The sequence below is a fragment of the Palaemon carinicauda genome, chromosome 37, assembly GCF_036898095.1.
Source record: "Palaemon carinicauda isolate YSFRI2023 chromosome 37, ASM3689809v2, whole genome shotgun sequence".
NCBI lineage: Eukaryota > Metazoa > Arthropoda > Malacostraca > Decapoda > Palaemonidae > Palaemon > Palaemon carinicauda.
The window spans coordinates 9,966,044-9,988,791 of record NC_090761.1 but is presented as its reverse complement, the minus strand read 5'-3'; the positions used below and the strand labels follow the sequence as shown (position 1 = coordinate 9,988,791).

At 48.4% G+C, this 22,748-nt stretch overlaps 1 protein-coding gene across 2 annotated transcripts in view; it reads right to left on the bottom strand.

Moving 5' to 3' along the window:
- Wdr37 (WD repeat domain 37) overlaps nt 1–22,748 on the bottom strand; it is a 660,332-nt gene that overhangs the window by 170,606 nt on the left and 466,978 nt on the right. For both annotated transcript variants that reach the window (XM_068360758.1, XM_068360757.1), the window contains exon 2: nt 11,199–11,356. In XM_068360758.1, coding sequence (XP_068216859.1) covers nt 11,199–11,338 — 140 coding nt within the window. In that variant the 5' untranslated portion in view covers nt 11,339–11,356. The remainder of the gene's footprint in view (nt 1–11,198; nt 11,357–22,748) is intronic.

Here is a 22,748-nt window from a genome sequence, read left to right as displayed (position 1 = left end):
TCGCGGATTTTCCGGAAATTTCGAAAATACCGCGATATCTGAAGACCCCAAATACGATATTTCGTTACCTGTAATTCCATTAATAATGTAATTAGTAATATCTGCTCTTACTGATTGTTCATTGCATTACATATGACATATAATTCAGCACAGAAAGAAATAAAACACGAAAAGAGAATGTGATCATACGATAATTCAGTACTGTATACAGTACGTAGTAAAATTAAATCGAACATGAAACGCAAATCAGATGCAGTCATACCATATTAGAATGGTGTAAGGCTGCTGATGGCTACTACTGTACTACAAATGTAATGGATGTGCATCTTTTCCATGAATCTTTTGTATGTATACGTACGTAGTACTGCATCCAATAATATTCTTTGTTGCAAAAATCACATCTCGAAAAAGCGTACGAGAGAGAGAGAGAGAGAGAGAGAGAGAGAGAGAGAGAGAGAGAGAGAGAGAGAGAGAGAGAGAGAGAGAGATATCCTACAACAAAACAAGCGTAAAATAGCGTACGTAAAGCTGTATTATTATTATTATTATTATTATTATTATTATTATTATTATTGTTGTTATTAAAATTATTATTGTTATTATTATTATTATTATTATTATTATTATTATTATTATTATTATCATTATCATTATTTATTATTATTATTATTATTATTATTATTATTATTAATGTATATGTAGGGTACCTTGTACTTTGAATTGGTAACCTACGTAGCATATAAGACGGGTTGTGATTGGTTCAAGCGCTGATAGATGACAAATCAGAACCCAAGTTTTGTTATCTAGCCTGTGATTGGTGTTTTGCCCGCATCTCCAACCCGCAGCATCTACGTATTCGCGGTCACTTTGTCTCCAGCCGTATCGCTGAGTAGATGTTCTTAAGTTATTGTGAACTTTAATCTGTGCTGTGCGTGACTGTTTTAAGTTGAACTTTTTGTTGAACTTTCTGTTAAACCCTACTGTACAATGCCTCCCAAGCGTTCTGCTTCTACTAAGGCTGGTAGTGACCCTAAACGCCACCGAAAGATGATGACGATTGCTGAAAAGGTGACGCTTCTCGATATGTTAAAAGACAGTAGAAGTTACGCGGCCGCAGCCCGCCATTTTGGAGTCAACGATTCCACCGTTCGCTTTATCAAGAAGGACGAGGCGAACATTAGAAAGACGGCTACCATCACCTTTAGCAGATCAGCGAAGCGAGTCGTTACCACGCGTAATAAAACGATCGTACACATGGAAGGTGCTTTAGCAGTGTGGATTGCCGACTGCCGGAAGAAGAACATAGCCTTGGATACGAACACCATCCGAACAAAGGCTTTGAGCTTGTATGAGAATTTTGCGGCTAAGGAACCTCAAGACGACGATGGCGACCATGCTGAAGAAGATGATGATGTAGATGAACCTCAACCAGGGACATCCACTGATTCCCAGCGTCAGAAACAACGTTTTTCCGCCAGCAAAGGATGGTTCGCGAAGTTTCAGAAACGCTTCGCCCTGAAAAGCGTTTCCCTGCATGGCGAGGCTGCTTCCACTGACACTGCCGCTGCTGAAACTTACGTGAACCAGACGTTCAAGAATATTATCGCCGAATGTGGATACAAGCCGGAACAAGTGTTTAATATGGATGAGACCAGCTTGTTTTGGAAGAGAATGCCGTCGCAAACTTTCCTGTTCAAAGAAGAAGCCAAAGCCTCTGGCTTTAAAGCATTCAAGGATCGCGTTACCCTCGTGATGTGTGGCAATGCTGCTGGATTTTTGCTAAAGCCGGGGCTTATTTGCAAGGCGAAAAATCCTCGCGCTTTGAAAAATAAGAATAAGAATCTCCTTCCCGTGTACTGGATGCATACTGTAATCCAAAAGCATGGATTACGAAGATGCTGACCTCCAACTGGTTCCACCAGTGTTTCATCCCGCAAGTCAGTCAATATCTCTGAGAGAAGGGCTTGCCATTCAAGATCCTTCTCCTTATGGATAACGCTGGTGGACACGCAACTGACCTGTCGCGTGAGGGCGTTCAGGTTGAGTTCCTGCCACCCAACACCACGTCATTAATTCAACCGATGGACCAGGGGGTTATCAGGGCGTTCAAGGCCCTCTACACGAAGAATACCTTGGCGGACCTCGTTGCGTGTGTGGATGCTGCCCAAGAAGATGAAGATGAAGATTTTAATTTGAAGGCGTACTGGCGGCAGTACACCATAGCCACGTGCCTGCAGAACATTCAGAAGGCACTGCAAGAAATGAAACCTGCAACCGTGAATGCGAGCTGGAAGAAGTTGTGGCCCCAGATTGTTTACAATGACGAGGGATTTACTCCGTCTGAAATCCAACACTCTGCAATACGCAAATCTGTGCAGTTGGCTGCGATAATTGGAGGTGACGGGTTTGGCGACATGACGACTGAAGACGTCGACGAGTTGTTGGACTGCCATTCCCAGCCGCTAACTGACGCAGACCTAGAAGACCTGACGAAATCGGCCAGTGAAGAAGAGAGCGAAACCCAGGAAGAGACCCAAGAAAATGTCGAAGAAACGGGCTTAACATTAGAACGGCTTGCCAAGGTCTGCAACCATATAAAGGAGGTGAAAGAAATGTTGCAAGAGTGGGACGAGGATATGGTTCGGTCTATGCAATTCTGCAACAAGATCGATGAAGACATGACTCCCTACAGGATGCTCTTAGAGCGAAAAAAGAAGCAGCGACACCAACTTCCGATCACAATGTTCTTCCAGCCTCGCAAAAAAAGAGCCAGTTCCTCCTGCTAGTACGCCTTCGGAAGAAATTGAAGAAGTTTCCCAGGAAGAAGTTGAAGAGGTGTCCCAGGAAAAGACACCTCCGTTTGAAGAGACGTAAAATACTATCATTGGCTGCACAGTAGAAGACATCATCAGCTTCATCATCATCATTTCTACTGTGCAGCAAATTCATCGCCATCATCATTCAAGTTTTTCTTCAACTTCTTTCGTGGTGAGTACAGTAACAATCTTTATTTTTTACTTTAATATTCTAACATTTTAATATTTGTGCCTGTTTTAGTTTAGTACTGTATGCATTAAGTTAAAGGGAAGGTTTTAAAAGTCTGAAGAGTATACATGTTGTAACCTATCATATTTTTTTTGTTTAAAATTTACATTTACATACGTAAAACAAAAAATCTCTCTCTCTCTCTCTCTCTCTCTCTCTCTCTCTCTCTCTCTCTCTCTCTCTCGTAAATTGTTTATAGATACGGTAAATAATATTTGTAATAACATATTTTGTAAATGCTTTTACTGTAAATATCATTATTTATCACTTTCATCATGCGCGTTAAATGCCTTTTTTGTTCTGAGCGTGGTTGTTTACTGAGCGTACTTTATGACGCCGTCGTTTCAGGCGGCGTCATAAAGAAAAACATTTCATTTGGAAGTCCTAAGAAAAATTAAGTAAAACATTGGTAATAACAAAATCAACATACTGTATAATCAATATAATCGATGCATAAACTAACCTATACATATATGTGTACACTAAATGAGTTTGTTTCTTCATTATGATCAGAGATAAACGTAAACAAAACATTGGTTGCCATTTTTTATCGTGCTTTTTAGCGTGTTTAGGAAACGCATGATATAAAATCGCCTTTAATATTTGTGCCTGTTTTAGTTTAGGGTACTGTAGTACATGCATTAAGTGTTCTGTACATTAAAGGGTAGTTTATTAACAGTACTACGTACAAGGGAAGGTTTTAAAAGTCTAAATATGCATGTTAAATAAATACGTAAATATGGTGTCACTACTTCGCGGATTTTCACCTATCGCGGCCGGGTCTGGAACCTATCTACCGCGATAAACGAGGGTTCACTGTATACAGAAAATATTTTTCCCTCCCTGAAAGGGAAGAAATAATGAGTTCCACTCTAAAACTGAAAATTTTGATAAATTTTCCCCAATATAACTTCTGAAAATGTTGTATACTATCAACACTGTGTACTATGTACACACGACACAAGTGTTATCTGTATAATTCCACACCTGAGATTTTGAACAGTCTTAGCATCACCATGGTGACACTCGCTTAAAAGGTATCGCACTGGGAGTGTCAACACCCTTTCCCCATAATTGATAGTCCCAATCAATTCACTGTTCATCGCAGTAATTAGACGACAGGTTTTAATACCCTACCTGCCGCCACCACATAATGCTTCAGTTCATGGACTTGCTTAGCGTAGTGTTTGTAGAACACTCTGGATGATTTCCATCCAGTATATGAGTGCAGATGCTCAAAGACCATATACTGAAAAAAGTTCAGTGATGAAGCAATTTTCTTTGAATCATGACCTGTGGGTGTACTGTCAGGATCCGCTCTGCGAATGAAGTAGGTGAGCTTCGCCCTCAGTTGTTTTAGGGATAAGTTTGATCCTGAGGTTTCTCCTTTGAAGACCTGTCCTCCCCTGAAGTCTGAAGTTCTACGAAGATAGACCTTTAGACACTCCACTAGACATAAAGAGACATCTTCCTTCAGAGGGCAGATTCTCCAGGGACCACATCTTTTAGTGGGTAGCTCGTTCTTGGCGAGAAAAGCTGGATCAGGAAAGAGCTTCAGTTCTCCCACTTCTGTGAACTGAATGTGGCCCTCATTTCTTAATAGGGCTACTATTTCACTAACTCTAGCCCTTGAGGCTATAGCAAACAGGAAAATAACCTTCTGGGTTAGATCCTTGAGAGAACAATCTTTATTGTTCACAGATGAAGCATAATGTAGGACCTTGTCCAAAGACCATGAAATGGGCTTCGGAGGAGCTGCAGGCCAAAGTCTAGCGCATGCTTTCAGGATCTTGTTAAAGATTTCGTTTGTCAGATCCACTTGAAGGGCATATAGAAGAGGTCTAGTCAAGGCTGACTTACACGTAGTTATCGTGTTAGCTGCCAGACCTTGATTATGAAGGTAGATAAAGAAGGACAGACAGAAGTCTATTGAAATTTCTTTCGGTCATTTTGCTTTAACAAAAGCAACCCACTTTTTCCAAGACGATTCATATTGTCTTCTAGTTGACTTAGACTTGTATTCTTCTAAGAAGTCTATACTGCCTTTTGAGATCTCAAATCTATTCTTAACCGCTAGGGCGAGAAAATCATGAAATGAAGGTTCTGGGTTTTCTGTGATGAACCGAAGACACTTAACTTCTGAACCCGTTGAGACAGTGCTGGGTTCGGTATAAGGGCCAGCCTCAGCTTCAGTTCCCTCACTAGAGGGGACCAGTAGCTCTTGGGATATTTGGGAGCCACTAGAGCTGCCACTCCTTGGAAGGATCTCAGCATGTTGAGGACCTTCAGCAGGAGATTAGATGGAAGGAACAGGAAATTCCGGGTCCATTCGTTCCAAACTAGGGACATGGCGTCTGTTATCTTCTCTAGAGGGTCCTCATATGGGGCTATTTATCGAGGTAGTTTCTTGATGACGCTCGTCGCGAAGAGGTCATTCTGCAGTTCCGGGACTTGTTCCAAGATGGAAGAGAATGAATTTGCATCTGTGGACCATTCTGACTCTATCGGCTTGAGCCTGAGTAGAGCATCCGCTGTAACATTGCGGATCATTTGAAAGTGAACTGCTAATAGGTGCCGTTTTTTCAGGCAAGGGATGGCTAATATCGCGTATATTATCTGGGACGATCTCGACCATTGTCAGCTCAGACATCTCACTATCACTTCGCTGTCCAAGATCAGCCTGATGAGGGCTGATCTGCGTGGGGAGAGTTTTCCCAACATCAAAAGGACTGCCATGGCTTCCAAAATGTTGATGAGAAGGGCCTTGAACAGAGATGACCCAAGTCCCTTGGAGTTTCTTTTGATGGGAGTGAAATCCCTATTCTTCCGTCGAGGCATCCATGTGGATGATCATCGATGGTAGAGGTGGTTGCAAGGGCACGGTCCTCATTAGGCTCTTGGCCTTCGGCCATGGGTTGAGAAGTGATCAAAGTAAGGCTGATATTGGTCATTTTAGATCTCTTCGAGTGCTTGATGCGTATCTTCTCCAGACTCCTGACGCATCTTTCAGCAGTGCTCTTAGCACTGGGTTTGTCACTGGTGCGAACTGGAGAGTTCAGTACTCTTTCCTGTTAGAGTCTTGAAATCCAGTCGGATTACAGTAGTCTCCTGACCCGGCCCTGCAAACTACTTCTTCTTCCCTAAGAGAAAGTAGAGACAATGTGACCTCAGGTTCCAATGGACTTTCAGTCATTGAAACCTTTGAGCTGGAGAGTGTCGAGACTTCTTGAAGTTGAATTTGAATCCCTGAAGTTCCAGGAACTGGGTTACTTCCTTGGATGCTTGCAGACCAGCCGCTTCAGGTGCTGCCCACACCAGCCAGTCGTCCGGGTACTTTGTTACCTGAACAGTTTCTAGGCGTGGTTGTTGCACGACTGCGTTTGCCAATTCCGTGAAGATACTTGGGACTATGTTTAGTGTGAAGAGTATGGCTCTTAGAACATACTTTATCTTCTGAAACTTGAATCCTAGGTAGGAGGAGAGGGGGCAACTGACTAGAAGATGCCAATAGGCATTTGTCAGGTCTATCGAGACTGTGAACGCCCCTTTTTTCAATAGGGTCCTTATGTGTAGAAGGATTAACATCCTGAACTTGCTGTTTCTTATGAACTTGTTGAGTGGCAACAAGTCCAAAATGACTCTGAGTTTTCTTGGGTCCTTCTTGGGAACACAAAACAGCCTTCCCTGGAATATGATGGACTTTGCTTTCCTTATAACCTGTACGCTCAAGAGCTATAGGGTATACTCTTCTAATATGGGGTTGAAGTGTTGGAAGAGTTGAGGAAATAATGCTGGAGACATGTCTAGTTTCCGTCCTAGTCCAATCTTGATTAGGCCTTGGGCCCGAGGATCGAAGGTCCAACGATACTGAAATTGTTGGAGCCTCCTTCCTACCGGAAGCGTCTCCCTGCTTTGATTGATCGGAGGGTTTACCTCCTCGACCGCCTACCTGGGGCACCGCAGTCATAGAAACTGTGGGATGTTGTTGAGCAGGCCGAGGGAAAAGTATAGGCTTTTCCGTCTTCCTTTTAAGTTGGGGATCCACATCCGGGGAAGACTTCATCTTTGAAGAGATGCCCCACTTCTGGAGAAGGTTCCTATTCTCATTGATGGCTTTCTCGATTACCTCTTTGACTACATCATTTGGAAAGAGGTCTTTACCCCAGATGTTGGAAGATATCAGCTTCCTGGGTTCATGTTTCACTGTTGCAGTAGCGAACACAAACTCTCTACAGGCTCTCCTAGCCTTCATAAAAGCATATAAGTCTTTTACTAAGGTGGCCATATGCATTTTGGCCAAGACCATGAGCATGTCTGGGGTACTTCGTTGGCCTGCACACATCTCTATGCAGTTTTTTAGGGATAAAGAGGCCGCAAGTCTCTCCTTCGTCTCTTGTTCCTTGCACAAGAGAAACTCTGAAAGTTTAGGGACATTCTCGCTAAACTGTCGTCCAGCAATGTCCGCGTCCAGTTTCCCTACTGAGAAGGTTAGGTAGACTTCCTTCCATTCCTTCTCCTGCACGGGTAAGGCTAGTGATAGAGGCCTGCACTCCTCAAGTGCAGGGCATGGTTTGCCCGCCTCCACTGCCTTGGCAACAGATTTAAATGCCTTCCACATAAAGGGGAATGCTATTGAAGCAGGAGCAAGAAAGGTAGGGTGTTTCTTGCTCAAGGCGGATACTTTCGATACCGAATAACCCACCTTCCTCATTCTACTTGACAAGAGAGCCTGTGACTTATCGTGGTCACAAACCATGACTTCCTCCGATTCTGTCTCCTCTTTTGATATTGGTTCATGCTTCAGTCGAATGAAGCAATCAGGGAAAGCGTTAAAGCTTGGCCAAAACTGGATGTCTTCTAAGGGGACAACTCCCATCTTCTCTGAGATGTAGAGTTTGCCGTTCAATATCGGCACAAGCTCCGCATACCTCCAGGGATTGGTTTTGGAGCAGGTCGGGAGGTCTTGGTCTCTGGGTCGCTTGAATGACCCTCGGGAGGCGATAAGTGGAGCTTCACTGAGCTCTCTCTTGAATTTCGCTTCCCTTGCTTCGCCTCGTTTGCGAATGTTCTCCATTAAATCCGTAAGATGGGCCCGCGCCTGGCTCGTGTTGTTCAATGGAAGGGTAGAAGGTGAGGACGTCAAGGGTAACGGCTCCGGGGCCGGCACAGACAGAAGAAATTCCTACAGGACATCGTCATCTTCTCCCAGAGGTGCCTCCCTGCCATCCGTCTTGATGGTAATCTGGACGCAGGAAGGTGCGAGTCGTGCTTGGGGCACAACCATTTCACTACCCGCTTTCGGGAACAGTAAACTACGCATCCTATTGTTAGGTAGGTATGGTCCCGGAGAGTTTTCCTGGGACCCTCTTACCCATTTGCGTAGCTTTTTACGTGCCGCATCCCTAGACTCCGTTGACTTGGGGTCATCAGAACCTTCGGTCACTAAGGTCCGGCAAGTATTGCAGACTTGGGGGACCCAATATTGCAGGGATTCGGTAATGATGGTGCAGGGGGCATGAGACCTGCATGCTGTATGACCATAGAAGTACTTACTCCTAAGATTGCAGAAGATCGCATCGCATGTCATCTGGGGTTCCTCCTGTAAAGAGAGGAAAACAAAATGAGTATACATGTCGCCGACTGGACTAGAAATTAGAAAAGACACATACTTGTGTATCCCTTGCAGCCAATTGCTGTGACCTTCCCTTCCAATATAAAAACTATAGAGCTTCCTGATCAGGGAAGCTCAAAGATAAGGGTTCTAACCTTTAGGGATAGAAAGTGTACTACCACTGACCCTTCTAAATATTTAATATTGTAGGGTAAATTGTAGACTGATTTCTAATCAGAGTATTGAAGGAATTCTATTCTTTCAATATAGGATTGGTCTCAGCAAAGGACTGGGCAAGGATACACAAGATATGTTGACAAATAACTACTGTATAATATATACAATATTTTTCTATCTGCAGTATGTACTCTACTGCAAATATACTGGCTACTGTATAATCATGTACTGTAATTCAGCCGGCATATGGCAGAGCTAGTCCCTGGCGGCACAGTCCGGCTGGCATATGGCCGGCAGGTTCATACCCAGCGGCACCGGTACAGTCGGCATGCCGCCGACTGAGTAAGTACCTGAAGGCGCCGGTCCGGCAGCGGGTTAGTACCTGGCGGCACTAGCTGATAGAGAGAGAAAGCATGGAGTGAAGGACTGCCTTATTACAATGTATGATTACACTAAATAAGGATGTAAGTATACTGTATAAACTTACTGCCTTCCTCCAGAAGGAAGGTTCAAATGGAAGGGGGGAGAATGCATCATTCAGGCTTCAATCCAGCCACAAAGACTGTCGGCAACAGGACTGTGGATGGCAGACCAAGGGAGGACTGAAGAACCTTCAGTGGCAGAGGGGTCTCCCACCGGCAGCCGCCATAGCTGGCACAACCTTCCCAGATCCTATGTCCGTAAGGGAAAGACTGAGTGGCTAAACAGCTACTTAAGTAGGAGCCCAGCCGGTCCCGCAACCCGCCGGCAAGCAGTGAGATTGCAGGACGACGGCCACAAGGAATGCGATGTCTAAGACATCGCTAAAGGACAGAGGGGGTAGGGAAAACGGTCCTATATGAAGTGTGGAAGGAGGCGGCAGGGTTGCCGGTCCTACCACAAAACGAAGAAACTCTGTTTCAATATCAGCGCCGTCCTAGGCGGCAGAAGAATATCTATTCTTCAACCTAGGGTCTGCCAATAGAGTTAATGGGGAGGCGGCAGGCTTGCCACCCCCTCTCAACATGGAAGAAACATCGTTTCAGTGCCGGCACCAACCTAGGCGGCAGAAGAATGTCTATTCTTCAGCCTAGGGTCTGCGAGCACAGGACTAGTCTTCTAGACCGCAGGGGAGAAGGTGGCGGCATCATACAACCACTTCAAGTGCGGCCTAGGGAGGTCTAGCCTCCTATGCCGGCGGCTGAGGCCGACAGGGGAGTGACTACTCACCCTGACGGCCGGCCGCCGGCAAAAAACTGAATACTCTGAGGTTTTGTCAAAAACCCAAAGTCGGCTATCTGCCGGCCAGGGAAAGAGACAGAAAACACAAGCCTAGTCAAGCCGGAGTGTCTACTCAATGGCAAGAAGACCAAGATAGGGTTGTAGCCTATGGCTGTACTCAGAGGGAAGGAAGGATTACCCTTGAATCTCCACAGTAGACAAGTATCAAGTTATATCATTCTAGGAGATGTACCATCTCCCATTGAATTAATAAAACGATACACGAGGGTAAACGGGGATAATGTCTGAAAGTATACTACATCGCCTAGGCTAGCTAGCCTAGGCAAGACGAGATCTCGGTTACCTAATTCGCCGAAACTCTAACATATATGATCGATAAAAGAAAGAGGAAATTATGCATAAAATAAATATCTTTACTAGTATAATTGTGCCTAAATAGCTTTCATAATTTATCAATGCTATTATAACCGGGAATCGTTCTGCTAGCTAAATAACACATGCATAATGAACGATAGTGCTCATGGCGCCTCCAGTGACAGGCCTAGCTCCTAACACAATTAATTACTCTAAAAATTATACATTGTAAAGAATCAATACTCAACTTTCCAGAGGCGAAAGAAGCTGGAGATTGCATAATAATCCTCACAAAAGCGATCAAAAACGTTAGATCAACAGGGAACACCACCGTGCGAATTTGCTACAAAAATAGGAATAACCGCCATCTTGGATATGGCGCCATCTAGATACTCAATAGTAGTATGGGAGGAAGGGTAACCTTGATAACGGCTCCCCTTCTAATTTGCCACTCTTCCCCCTCGAGGTGAAAACACTATTTGGGGTGAAGATTGCTATGTGTCGTATCAAGATATACGTCCCCTACTTAAGCGATATCCTTAAGAGAAATTTTAAGGATATTCGCGCCAGGAGTTAGAATTCTGGAGACCTAAAGGTAAATTCTCTGGGAATATCATTGAAGTTCAAATATCCCTTGGAAGCTACTTATAGGAACCTTCCATCAGGACGAGATGGCTTGAGCCCAAAAAGACACTGTAAATTTATAAACCATTAAAAATTTTTCCACTGATACAAAATTAACACAACTGGAATGAATAAATCAATTATCTAAAAAATTGCATTACTGTACCTGAAAGAAGCAGGAAGAATGATGTCGTGATCTTGATCTCTATAGTACTGTAACTCAGCATCTGTATGACTACGGACACGCGGGACTCCTCCAGCCCTCTTTTTCCCGCTTGATTTACTCCCCAAACCATCTTGAGGCATTCTATACTAAAGTAAACCCTAAAAATACAAAACTGAAATAAGTAATCTTTTAAGGAAAGAAATTATTAATTTCTAAATAATGTACCTGTATGTTATGGGAAAAATTCACCTGTAAAACCGTAAAGTACAGTATGCTTATAACTCATTCAGTAAACATCTGCAGGCTCCTTAAATACAAAAATATCAGGTCTATGTTCAATATAAATTTCCAATTTGGTCAAAAAAAATTACTCCAGTAGAACCTCAGTATGTCTGTAACCAATTCTAATATGGAGTTAGTATATGGAACACAATGCATTGCAGATAAATTTTTAGCATAAGGATTGATGGGAAATTAATTTAATTCATTCTAAAGAACAAAACCTAAACTTATTTCAGGCATTACGTGCATTATTGTCGTTGCTTTTTGTACCTATAAAGGAATATCATTTTTAATGTTCAAAATCACAATTCTAAAAAATATATACAGTGGAACCTCTACATACGATCTTAATTCGTTCTGGGAACTGCTTCGTATGTAAAATCGATCGTATGTTGGAGTAAATATTCCCAAAAGAATGCACTGTAATTTGTTTAATTCGTTCCTCAGCCCAAAAACCCATGATAACTCCTTAATAAATTGCTACACATAATTACACATAACATTAATACAATTGAATAATACAGAAATATCTAAAAAAGAATAATAAAGAAATAAATAAAAAATGACATATTCGAAGATAATTTGTATTTTTCCTAACCATACAAACCTTAGCTATTTACAGAGGGTTTACCTTTTAGCGCAGCTGAAATGACGAGCCAATAGTTTTAACGAGGGTTAATTACCCCCGCGCTAGTTAGCGGGGGGTGGGGAAGGGTAGCTTGCTACCCCTCCCCCCTCCACACACCGGTGACTTGCTTCACTTCACTTAGAGGTAGGACTTGACTTGGGGGTCAGGGAATGCGGGCACATATGTGTAAATAGCTAAGGTTTGTATGGTTAGGAAAAATACAAATTATCTTCGAATTTGTCATTTGTTCCGTAACCGAAATACAAACCACGCTATTTACAGAGGGTGACTTACCCCTTAGGAAGGGTGGAAAGTCCCCAGCCTTACTGACTTCGGCTTGCCCAGGGGCTCGATCCCTCAGTGAGCAGCACTAGAGAGAGGGAGCCCCTGTACCTCTCAAGTTCCTAGCATCGCTAGGAACGAGTGGCCTACATAAGCAGTGTGAGGAGGAGAGTGTGACTCGTCCTATTAAGTTGACCTTGAGACCTTCACATAGGAATTCTAGGATAGGACGTTCCCCATACCACCTCGTCAGGGTATGGGAGACGCAACAGTATTAAGCTTAATACTAGGAGCAAAAAGAAGCATGGGTTACCTGCAGAGGTCGAGGTCAGCTATGCGAGGACCAGGATGCTGCTTCCCCAAGAGAGGGGAGAATGAAGAAAGAAGTAAGGGTCAGACATACTCTTTCATTCACGCAGACTAAGACCGGGTAACAACGCCCTCAACCTACTGCTACTTGTCCAAAAAGGAGCCTGAGGTTAGACCAGCTGTTGTGCAGCCACCACAGGGCCGATAGAAAACGTATCGAGGCTCCTGTGGGTCACGTCTTGCAGGTAGTGGGCTGTGAAGGTCGTTTGATGCTTCCAGACCCCAGCTTGAAGTACCTGCGTCACAGAGAAGTTTCTCTTGAAGGCCAGGGATGTAGCAATACCCCTGACATCGTGGGCCCGAGGGCGACGTGACGGAGGAGGGTCAGGATTCAGGGCATGGTGGATAACCCTTCGAATCCAAGCTGAGATGGTGTTCCTGGTGACCCTCCTCTTTGTCCTGCCTGTACTCACAAACAAAGCTCGCACATGAGGACGGACTGCAGCCGTTCTCTTCAAGTAGTGCCTCAGACACCTCACTGGACATAGTAGCAGCTGGTCTGGGTCGCTTGTTACAGAACGGAGACTCGCGATCCTGAAAGAGTCGAACCGAGGATCCGGCACTCCAGGATCCTGAGTCTTGGCAACAAACTCAGGGACGAACCTGAACGTTACCTCCCCCCATCCCCTTGAATGGGCGATGTCGTACGAGAGACCATGAAGTTCACTAACTCGCTTGGCCGAAGCCAAGGCGAGTAGGAAAGCCGTCTTCCAAGACAGGTGGCGATCGGAGGCCTGGTGTAATGGCTCGAAGGGAGGTCTCTTAAGAGACCTGAGGACTCGAACCACGTTCCAAGGAGGGGTCTCACTTCCGACTGGGGGCAGGTAAGCTCATAGCTACGTATGAGTAAAGAGAGTTCTAGCGATGAAGAAATATCCACGCCCTTCAATCTGAAGGCCAAGCTTAAGGCTGAGCGATAGCCTTTCACTGCCGAGACAGAAAGGCGCATTTCTTCTCGCAGATACACGAGGAAGTCCGCTATTGCTGGAATAGTGGCATCGAGTGGAGAGATACCCCTTCCACGACACCAACCACAAAAGACTCTCCACTTTGCTTGGTAGACTCCCTCAGAGGACCTTCGCAGGTGCTGAGACATTCTCTCCGCAACCTGTTGCGAAAAGCCTCTCTCCGCGAGGAGACGCTGGATAGTCTCCAGGCGTGAAGCCGAAGCGAGGCTACGGCCCTGTGAGGGACGCCGGAGTGGGGTTGTCTGAGAAGCTCGTGTCGTGGAGGAAGCTCCCTTGGGAGTTCCGTCAGGAGTTGCAGAAGGTCCGGAAACCATTCCGCGTGATGCCATAGCGGAGCTACCAGAGTCATGGAACAGTTGACCGATAGTCTGGTCCTGTTGAGCACCCTTCTCATCAGACAGAACGGTGGGAAGGCGTACACGTCGATGTTGTCCCACCGTTGCTGGAAAGCATCTTGCCAGAGTGCCTTGGGGTCCGGGACTGGTGAGCAGTACAGGGGCAGCTTGAAGTTCAAGGCTGTCGCGAACAAGTCCACAGTCGGGGAACCCCACAAAGTCAGGACTTTGTTGGCTATCTGAGGATCCAAAGACCACTCGGTACTCACTATCTGCGAAGCCCTGCTCAGACTGTCGGCGAGCACATTCCTCTTGCCAGGAATGAAGCGAGCTGATAGTGTTATCGAGTGGGTTTCGGTCCACCTCAGAGTCTCTACTGCAAGATGGGATAGCTGTTGCGAAAAAGTGCCTCCCTGCTTGTTGATATAAGCCACTACCGTGGTGTTGTCGCTCATCACCACCACGGAGTGACCCGCCAGCGACCGTTGGAACTGCTGAAGAGCCAGAAAGACGGCCTTCAATTCTAGCAGGTTGATGTGTAGGCACTTTTCTGATTCTGACCAAAGGCCTGAGGCCCTCTGGTTCAGAACGTGCGCCCCCCACCCTTCTTTTGACGCGTCCGAAAACAGAGTCAATTCCGGGGGGAGGACGAGAAGACTCACTCCCTTCCGCAGGTTCTCGTCGGCCAGCCACCACCGCAAGTCCGTCTGTTCCAGAGACCCCATTGGGATCAGAATGTCCGGGGAATCGGATCCTTGATTCCACCGGGACTTGAGCCGCCATTGAAGGGATCTCATCCTGAGGCGGCTGTTTGGAACCAGACGGGCCAGGGAGGATAGGTGGCCTAAGAGACCCAACCAAGATTGGGCGGGGAGTTCTTTTCGCCTGAGGAAGGGTTCCGCCACCCTCCTCAGCCTTGCTATCCGGTCGTCTGATGGAAAGGCTTTGTGGAGATTGGTGTCTATTAGCATGCCTAGATAAACCAGTCGTTGGGACGGCTGCAGAGAGGACTTCTCGGGGTTTACCACGATCCCCAGATCCTGGCAAAGATCCAGAAGCCTGTCTCGGTGCCGAAGAAGGGTCGACTCCGAGTCTGCTAGGATCAGCCAATCGTCCAGGTAACGAAGGAGACGAATGCCGTTCCTGTGCGCCCAAGATGAAATCAGGGTGAACACTCTGGTGAACACCTGAGGAGCTGTGGAGAGACCGAAACACAGCACCTTGAACTGGTAGATCTTGTTGTCTAGGCAGAATCTCAGATACTTCCTGGAAGACGGATGGATTGGGATCTGGAAGTACGCGTCCTTTAGATCCAGTGTACACATGAAGTCTTGTGGTCTCACCGCAAGTCTGACCGTGTCTGCTGTCTCCATGCTGAACCGGGTTTGTTTGACAAACCTGTTCAGAGCTGAGAGATCGATGACGGGTCTCCAGCCTCCAGTAGCCTTTTCTACAAGAAAGAGTCAACTGAAGAAGCCTGGGGAGCCGTCCACGACCTCCTGGAGAGCATCCTTCTCGAGCATGGTCTCGACTTCGGCCTGAAGGGCCAGCCCCTTTGCCGATCCCGTGGCATAGGAGCTCAACGACACTGGATTTGCTGTCAGGGGAGATTGAGATGTTGTGAACGGGACGCGATAACCTTGGCCGATCACAGAGACCGTCCAAGCATCGGCCCCGAGTTGCTGCCACCTGCCACAACGCTGAAGGCATCCCCCCACAGGTGGACATGCAGGGGGACTGCCACCCCTAGGGCTTGCGGCCGCGGCCGCCACCCCTAGGAGTCTTGCCTCCCCTGGAGGACTTACCACCCCTCTTGACCTTGGCTGGAAAGGGCTGGGGCTTAGACACCACTTTCTTAGCTGCCGGTGCCTGTTTGGAAGCCTTACGAGACTGTTGCTGCGGGGCTGGAGGCTTATTGGGCCGAGTTGTAAGAGCCCTGTGGAGGAGGGAGTCCGTGCTGGATTTCCTCCACCTCTCAGCCGTTCGCTCCATGTCTTGAGGCACAAACAGGCTCTCCCCCAGAAGGGAAGCATGTTGGAGCCTACACACATCTACGGCGGGGACCTTCGGATGGAATCTCTCGAACACAGCATCGCGACGCTTCAACACCGAGTTGGCCCACAGGGTGGTAACCTGGTGCGCCAAAAACTCGATGGAGCGGGTGCCCGAGAGCAAGAAGGTCTCTAAGGCCTTCCTATTGGTCTCCTTGGACAAGTCCTCCGATCGCAATAGGATGCCCAGAGATCCTAGCCAGAAGTCCAGCCACGAAGTGGCCTGCATGGCACACTTAGCGACCTTCTCGTGGTTAAGGATCTCTGCCGCCGAGAACGACACCTGCCGGGCAGAGAGTTTCTCAAGGGGAACTCCCTTCGCCAGCTCCTCCACAGAGTGATGGAGAGGAAGAGCGAGGTTGTGCTCACCCAGGATCTCGAAATACCCCCTCTGCTGGAGGCGAGGAGGAGGGATGAGCTTGTTCCCGGCAGTGGAACGACTGGAGGAGGCAAGAAGTGCGAGCTGAGCGTTGGCCCTAGCCCTGGCACTCTTCAGCCCCTGAGACCAGGGCAGAGCTGCACTGGTCTTAGGGGCCTTCCGAACGTCAAACACTTCATCCAGAATCGTGTCTTTGCCTTCACGGGGGGCGATGACTGGATCCGTAAGCCCGTTAAGTTGCCTTATCAGGCTTAGGACCTGCCAGAAGGCATGTTCGGATTCTTGCTGTTCTCCTCCCTGCGGGCTGGCAGCTAAGTCTCCTGCCCCAGGAATCTCTTCCTGGGGTGATACGTGGACATTCCCCTGGGTAGTCGTGGGTTCCTGACGAATCCTTGCAGAGGATTTAGGGACGGTCTTGGAATCCTTGGATTCCCTCCTGGGAGGGATACAGGATCCCAACAACGAGGTTCGAGGGGCCCCTTCCTCACGAGACGATTCTCCTGCCTGAAGCGAAGTCTCCCCCCATGGTGCCGAGGGGAAGACTACCGCCCCACTGGACTCACCTGAGGACGGAAAGGCCTCGTCCACGGGAGAAGGAGAGAGTACTCGTGCAGGAGAAGGGACCTTCGCGACCGACCTCTTGGGAACAAACTTCGCCCTGGGGGAAGTCACCACGAAGTCCACTCCTCTCTTTCTCTTCAGCGTAGGAGAGACAGCCGTTGGTTTATTACCCTGGCCGGCGAGTGCTGGTTTCATAACCCTCACTAACGCCTGTGCCAGAGGACCAAACCAAGTCTGCTGCTCCAAGGACACAGAGTCCGAAATCCTCGCTAAAGGGAAAGGGATCGGGCGATCCTTTGGAGTGGACACGACGGTACCTGCCTGAAAAGAAGGTGGGGAAGAATGATGTACTAACCTCTCCTCGTCCTGCACTACCAACCTGTGTTTGGATGGAGGTGATCCCGAGTGCCGTCTAGGAGCACGCGTTCCTGCTGCTACCACCGGCTGCGGAATTCGCCGCGAACGATGGTCGCGCGAGGGCGAATGGTCGCGCGAGGGCGAATGGTCGCGCGAGGGCGAATGGTCGCGCGAGGGCGAATGGTCGCGCGAGGGCGAATGGTCGCGCGAGGGCGAATGGTCGCGCGAGGGCGAATGGTCGCGCGAGGGCGAATGGTCGCGCGAGGGCGAATGGTCGCGCGAGGGCGAATGGTCGCGCGAGGGCGAATGGTCGCGCGAGGGCGAATGGTCGCGCGAGGGCGAATGGTCGCGCGAGGGCGAATGGTCGCGCGAGGGCGAATGGTCGCGCGAGGGCGAATGGTCGCGCAGGAGCGCGGGCGAGCAGGTGGATGATCGCGCGGGCGTGCAGGTGGATGATCGAGCGGTCGCGCAGGCGAGTGGGCGCGAGGGTGGGCAGGTAAATGAACGAGTGTCCGAGGCGACGAATGCAAGCGTTGGCGCGACGGCGAGGGAACGCGCTGCCGCGTAGGTGAGGAAGATCGCTGGCGATGTAGATCCACAGGCGATCGATGACGAGCTGGTGAGTGCAGTCGCTCAAGTTGGCGATGGCGCGATGTGGCATGTCGACGCACTGGCGTGCGATGGTGAGCAGCATGCGCAGGTGAATGACCGCGTAATGGTAAGTGATGGCGAGCAGCATGCGCAGGTGAATGATCGAGTGATGGGGTGCGATGGTGATCAGCATCCGCAGGAGGGCGATCGTGCAGTGGTGAGCGATGGCGAGCAGCATGCGCAGGAGGGCGATCGCGTGATGGCGAGCGATGGCGAGCAGCATGCGCAGGTGGGCGATCGCGTGATGGGGTGCGATGGTGATCAGCATCCGCAGGAGGGCGATTGTGCAGGGGCGAGCGATGGCGAGCAGCATGCGCAGGAGGGCGATCGTGCAATGGCGAGCGATGGCGAGCAGCATACGCAGGCGGGCGATCGCGCGATGGCGAGCTAGAAGCTGGCGAACCATGTTCCTTCAGGAGCGTTGGAGAACGTTGGCGCGCTAGCTGTCGCTGTTGAATAGGCGATACTAAGATCGCCTGTGCGCGCTGGCAAGCAGGTGAACGCTGGCGAGGAGGTAATCGCTGGCGCGTAGGTGATCGCTGGCGAGCTGGAGATCGCTGGCAAGCAGAAGGTCGACGCGTGTCATGTGAAAGGACAGGTGGCGCGGCGCGTTCACGAGCAGGAACTGGGAGATCGCTGGCGCGTTGGCGAACATGTGTTTTTGACACACGCGCAGCACGATGTTGCGTAGCCACAGGACCAGGCAGATGGTGAGCAGGGAGTTCAGCAGGAACTAAAGGGTGGTCAGAGACCGCAGGGCGACGGTCCTCAAATGAGCGCTGACGCTCGGAAGAGAGCTGACGAGCAGGAGAGCGCTGGCGAGGGGGGCGAACATCAGGAGAGAGCCGACGAGCAGGAGTGTCTTGGCGAGCAGGAGAGCGCTGAAGATCAGGAGAGCGCTGGCGAGCAGGAGAGCGCTGGCAAGCAGGAGAGCGCTTGTGCGCTAGCACTGCTCGCGTAAGGGAAGGATCCCTTAGCCCCGAAGGGACCGTTGCCCGTCGGGTGACGAGTTCTCCAGAAGGCGAAGATCTGGCAGGAGATGGTGAGCGGTCTGCAGAGAGGTTCAAGGAAGGCGGAGCTGTAGGTTGAGGCTGACGAGGAGAGTCCCCCCCGGAGGAAGAAGACCCAAAAAGGCGCCTCTTAGTCCTCCTGTAAGGGGAAGGGAGGCCCTTGTGGCGTAGCGGACGGTGAGCCTTACGGCGGAGGCGGCCTCGGGGAAGATCGAGGGGACCATCGGTCCTCCGAAGGGGAGTCTCCGTTAAAGCACTTCCCTCAGAAGGAAGCTGAGCAGCAGCCGAGACCGAAGGACTCACTTCCCCCTTCGAAGGATGTACGGAAGGAGGAGGAGAGCCTTTAGCACCATCACCCGCAACAGCACCTGCGGCGGATTGCCCAGCCACATCGGAGGCCTCTGTCACCACGACGTTGACAATAGACAGAGGGACTACCTCTGCTACTGCCGGTGACTGCTTAACAGCGGCCCCCAACGAGACAAGGTCAATAAGAGCGACCCTGGAGGGCAAGCCCCAGGGACGACCAAATCTGTAAAAGATCATCACTGGATAAGGCATTATCAATAACCTCCCCCGGAGGAGGAGGGGGAACCGCCTCGCTATGGGAGGCGACGCCCTCTCCCCCCACCGAAGGTCGGGAAACAGAACAAGGGCCTGCGTTCCCACTCGGCCGACTCTCCTTAGGAGGCGGACGAGGGGGAGCTTCGGGGGAGGTTTGGGCGGCGGAAGAAGAGTCCCGAGAACCTTCCTCCTTCAAGGCTAACCCCGGAGGAGAACGGTCTCTCTTGGACTTCTTCTTACGCCGACGGCCAAACCTCTCCCACTGAGAGGCAGACCACTCCCTGCACTCACGGCACATTTTCTCCTGGTCACACCGTCGGCCCCGACATTGAGGGCAGAGGGTGTGCGGATCCGTATTTACGTCCGACATGAAAGTCCCACAAGGACGACCGGCAACTCCAGGGCATGTACGCATCGTAAATAATATAGAAGAAATAACTGAAGGTCAACTTCCAACCAACACACACGCTGAAAAGAAAAAGCAGAAAATTAAAGGCTGTCACGAGGGCGATGAGCAGACACGTCTGATCACCGCCGAGCCAAAAGTGAAGTGAAGCAAGTCACCGGTGTGTGGAGGGGGGAGGGGTAGCAAGCTACCCTTCCCCACCACCCGCTAACTAGCTCGGGGGTAATTAACCCTCGTTAAAACTATTGGCTCGTCATTTCAGCTGCGCTAAAAGGTAAACCCTCTGTAAATAGCGTGGTTTGTATTTCGGTAATGGAACAAAGGGGTTTTTATTGACACTTTACCTTAGAGACAGGCCAACACAGGTGTAGGAATTGCTATGCAGGAGGGGACGGAAGATCAGCGAGGAGGTAGAGACGGCGACTGCGATAACGTACCGTAACTTAGTCAACTTACACTACGTGAACTTTAACCTAACTTGGTTTATTTTTTTTTTTTCATTTTTATATTTTATATTTTTTCTAATTTATTTTTCTTTTTCATTTTTAATTTGCATCACTTTCACTCGATTCGGTCTTAGTTTTCTTTGCTTCACTTTCTTTCTCTTCATCATGATCACTAGACCGCTTCGTAGATTTTTTAAAGAAACTATCGAGAGAAAGTTGCTTGGTACGGCTTTTGAGAATTTTTCTAAAATGAGTTAAACAAACATCACTGAACTGCGCAACTACACGGCAAACCTGAAGTTTCTGTGGGTGATGCTTACCGATGAAATCAACCACGTGTTGATGATATGCCAACATAAGTTTTATTTCAGCCGAACCCAAGATGTGACCTACCTCCTCAGTCTCCTCCGACTCACTCAACTGCGCTTGGAACTCATCATCCTGCGTGGCTTGCAGCTCCTTGAGTTCCTCGGTGGTGAGCTCTTCATGATGCTTATCGATGAGTTCGGTGATGTCATCTTCATCAACCTCCAGACCCATGGACTTGCCAAGGGATACAATCTCTTCTACGCCTTCCTCGACGGCAAGCACAGGTTCAGGCTCGGGGCCAAAACCTTCGAAATCTCTGGGAGCAACAGCATCAGGCCAAAGCTTCTTCCAAGCTGAATTCAGTGTCCGACGAGTTACTCCCTCCCAAGCCTGATCTATGATCTTTAAGCAGTGCACGATATTAAAATGGCTCCTCCAAAATTCATGCAAAGTTAAGTTGGTGCTTTGCGTGACATTAAAGTACTGCTTAAATAAGTGCTTGGTGTAGAGCTTCTCAAAATTAGAGATGACTTGCTGGTCCATGGGCTGGAGGATAGGGGTGGTGTTCGGTGGAAGATACAACACTCTAATGAATTTGTACTGGTCGATGATATCATCTTCGAGTCCTGGGGGGTGAGCGGGTGCATTATCCAAACAAAGCAAGCACTTCAAAGGCAAATTCCTCTCCTGAAGGTACTTCTTGACAGCAGGGCCAAAAACTAGGTTTACCCATTCAACAAATATATGTCTAGTGACCCAAGCCTTAGAATTAGCATGCCACAAAACATGCAGCATGTCTTTATTAATTCTATGTGCTTTAAATGCCCTAGGATTTTCGGAATGGTGAATTAATAAAGGCTTAGTTTTGCAGTCCCCGCTGGCGTTGTCACAAAGCGCAAGAGTCAACCGATCCTTCATTGGCTTATGTCCAGGCATTTTCTTCTCTTCAGCGGTAATGTACGTTCGACTAAGCATCTTTTTCCAAAACAGACCGGTTTCATCACAGTTGAACACCTGCTGTTCTACGTAGCCTTCCTCCGCCACGATGCTTTCGAACTTTTTAACAAAGTCTTTAGCAGCCTTGGTGTCCGAACTCGAAGCTTCTCCATGCCGAACAACTGAATGAATCCCGGTCCGTTTCCTAAATTTCTCGAACCAACCTCGAGACACCTTGAATTCCTCCGTTGTAGGATCGGCTGAACTCTCCCCCACGTCACCCCACCTTCAAGTCACTGTAGATAGCGCTGGCCTTCTCACAAATGATCGTTTCAGTGATTTTATCGCCAACAATCTCCTTGTCCTTGATCCATATTAGCAAAAGGCGTTCCATCTCTTCAAGGGTAGGGCTACGACGTTTGGAAATAATCGTGATCCCCTTCGAAGGTTTCACTGCTTTAATGGCTGCCTTATGTTTTATGATCGTCGAGATCGTAGACATATTCCGGCCATATTGTTTAGCCAGATCGCTAACACGTACACCTCGCTCATGCTTTTCTATTATTTCTTGCTTTAGTTCTAATGAAAGCAATGACTTCTTCCTTTTCTCACCACTACTACTACTTCCTGAACCGAAACTAAGCTTTTTAGGACCCATGATTACGAAACACAGAAAACAACACGTGAAAAAGGAAGATAAAAAACACTGTTAATAACTGAGCGAATAGAGAACAACCACACGATGCGCACGAGATGAGAGGACTGATTAAGGTGACGCTCGATTGGCATCCCTCCGATGTACTGCCGTCTAGCGGCGTCAACAACAAACCACGGTTGACGCTTTCGAGAAAATTCCACGCGTACGCGTATTGTTAACTTCGTATGTTGGAGCAACACTTCGGGTGTCGAGACAGAAATTTTGTCGAATTTTACTTCGGATGTTGGAAAATTCGTGTTAGGACATTCGTAAAATGGTTTGAGGTCAACTATGCAGAGAACCCAGGGAGTCTATTGAC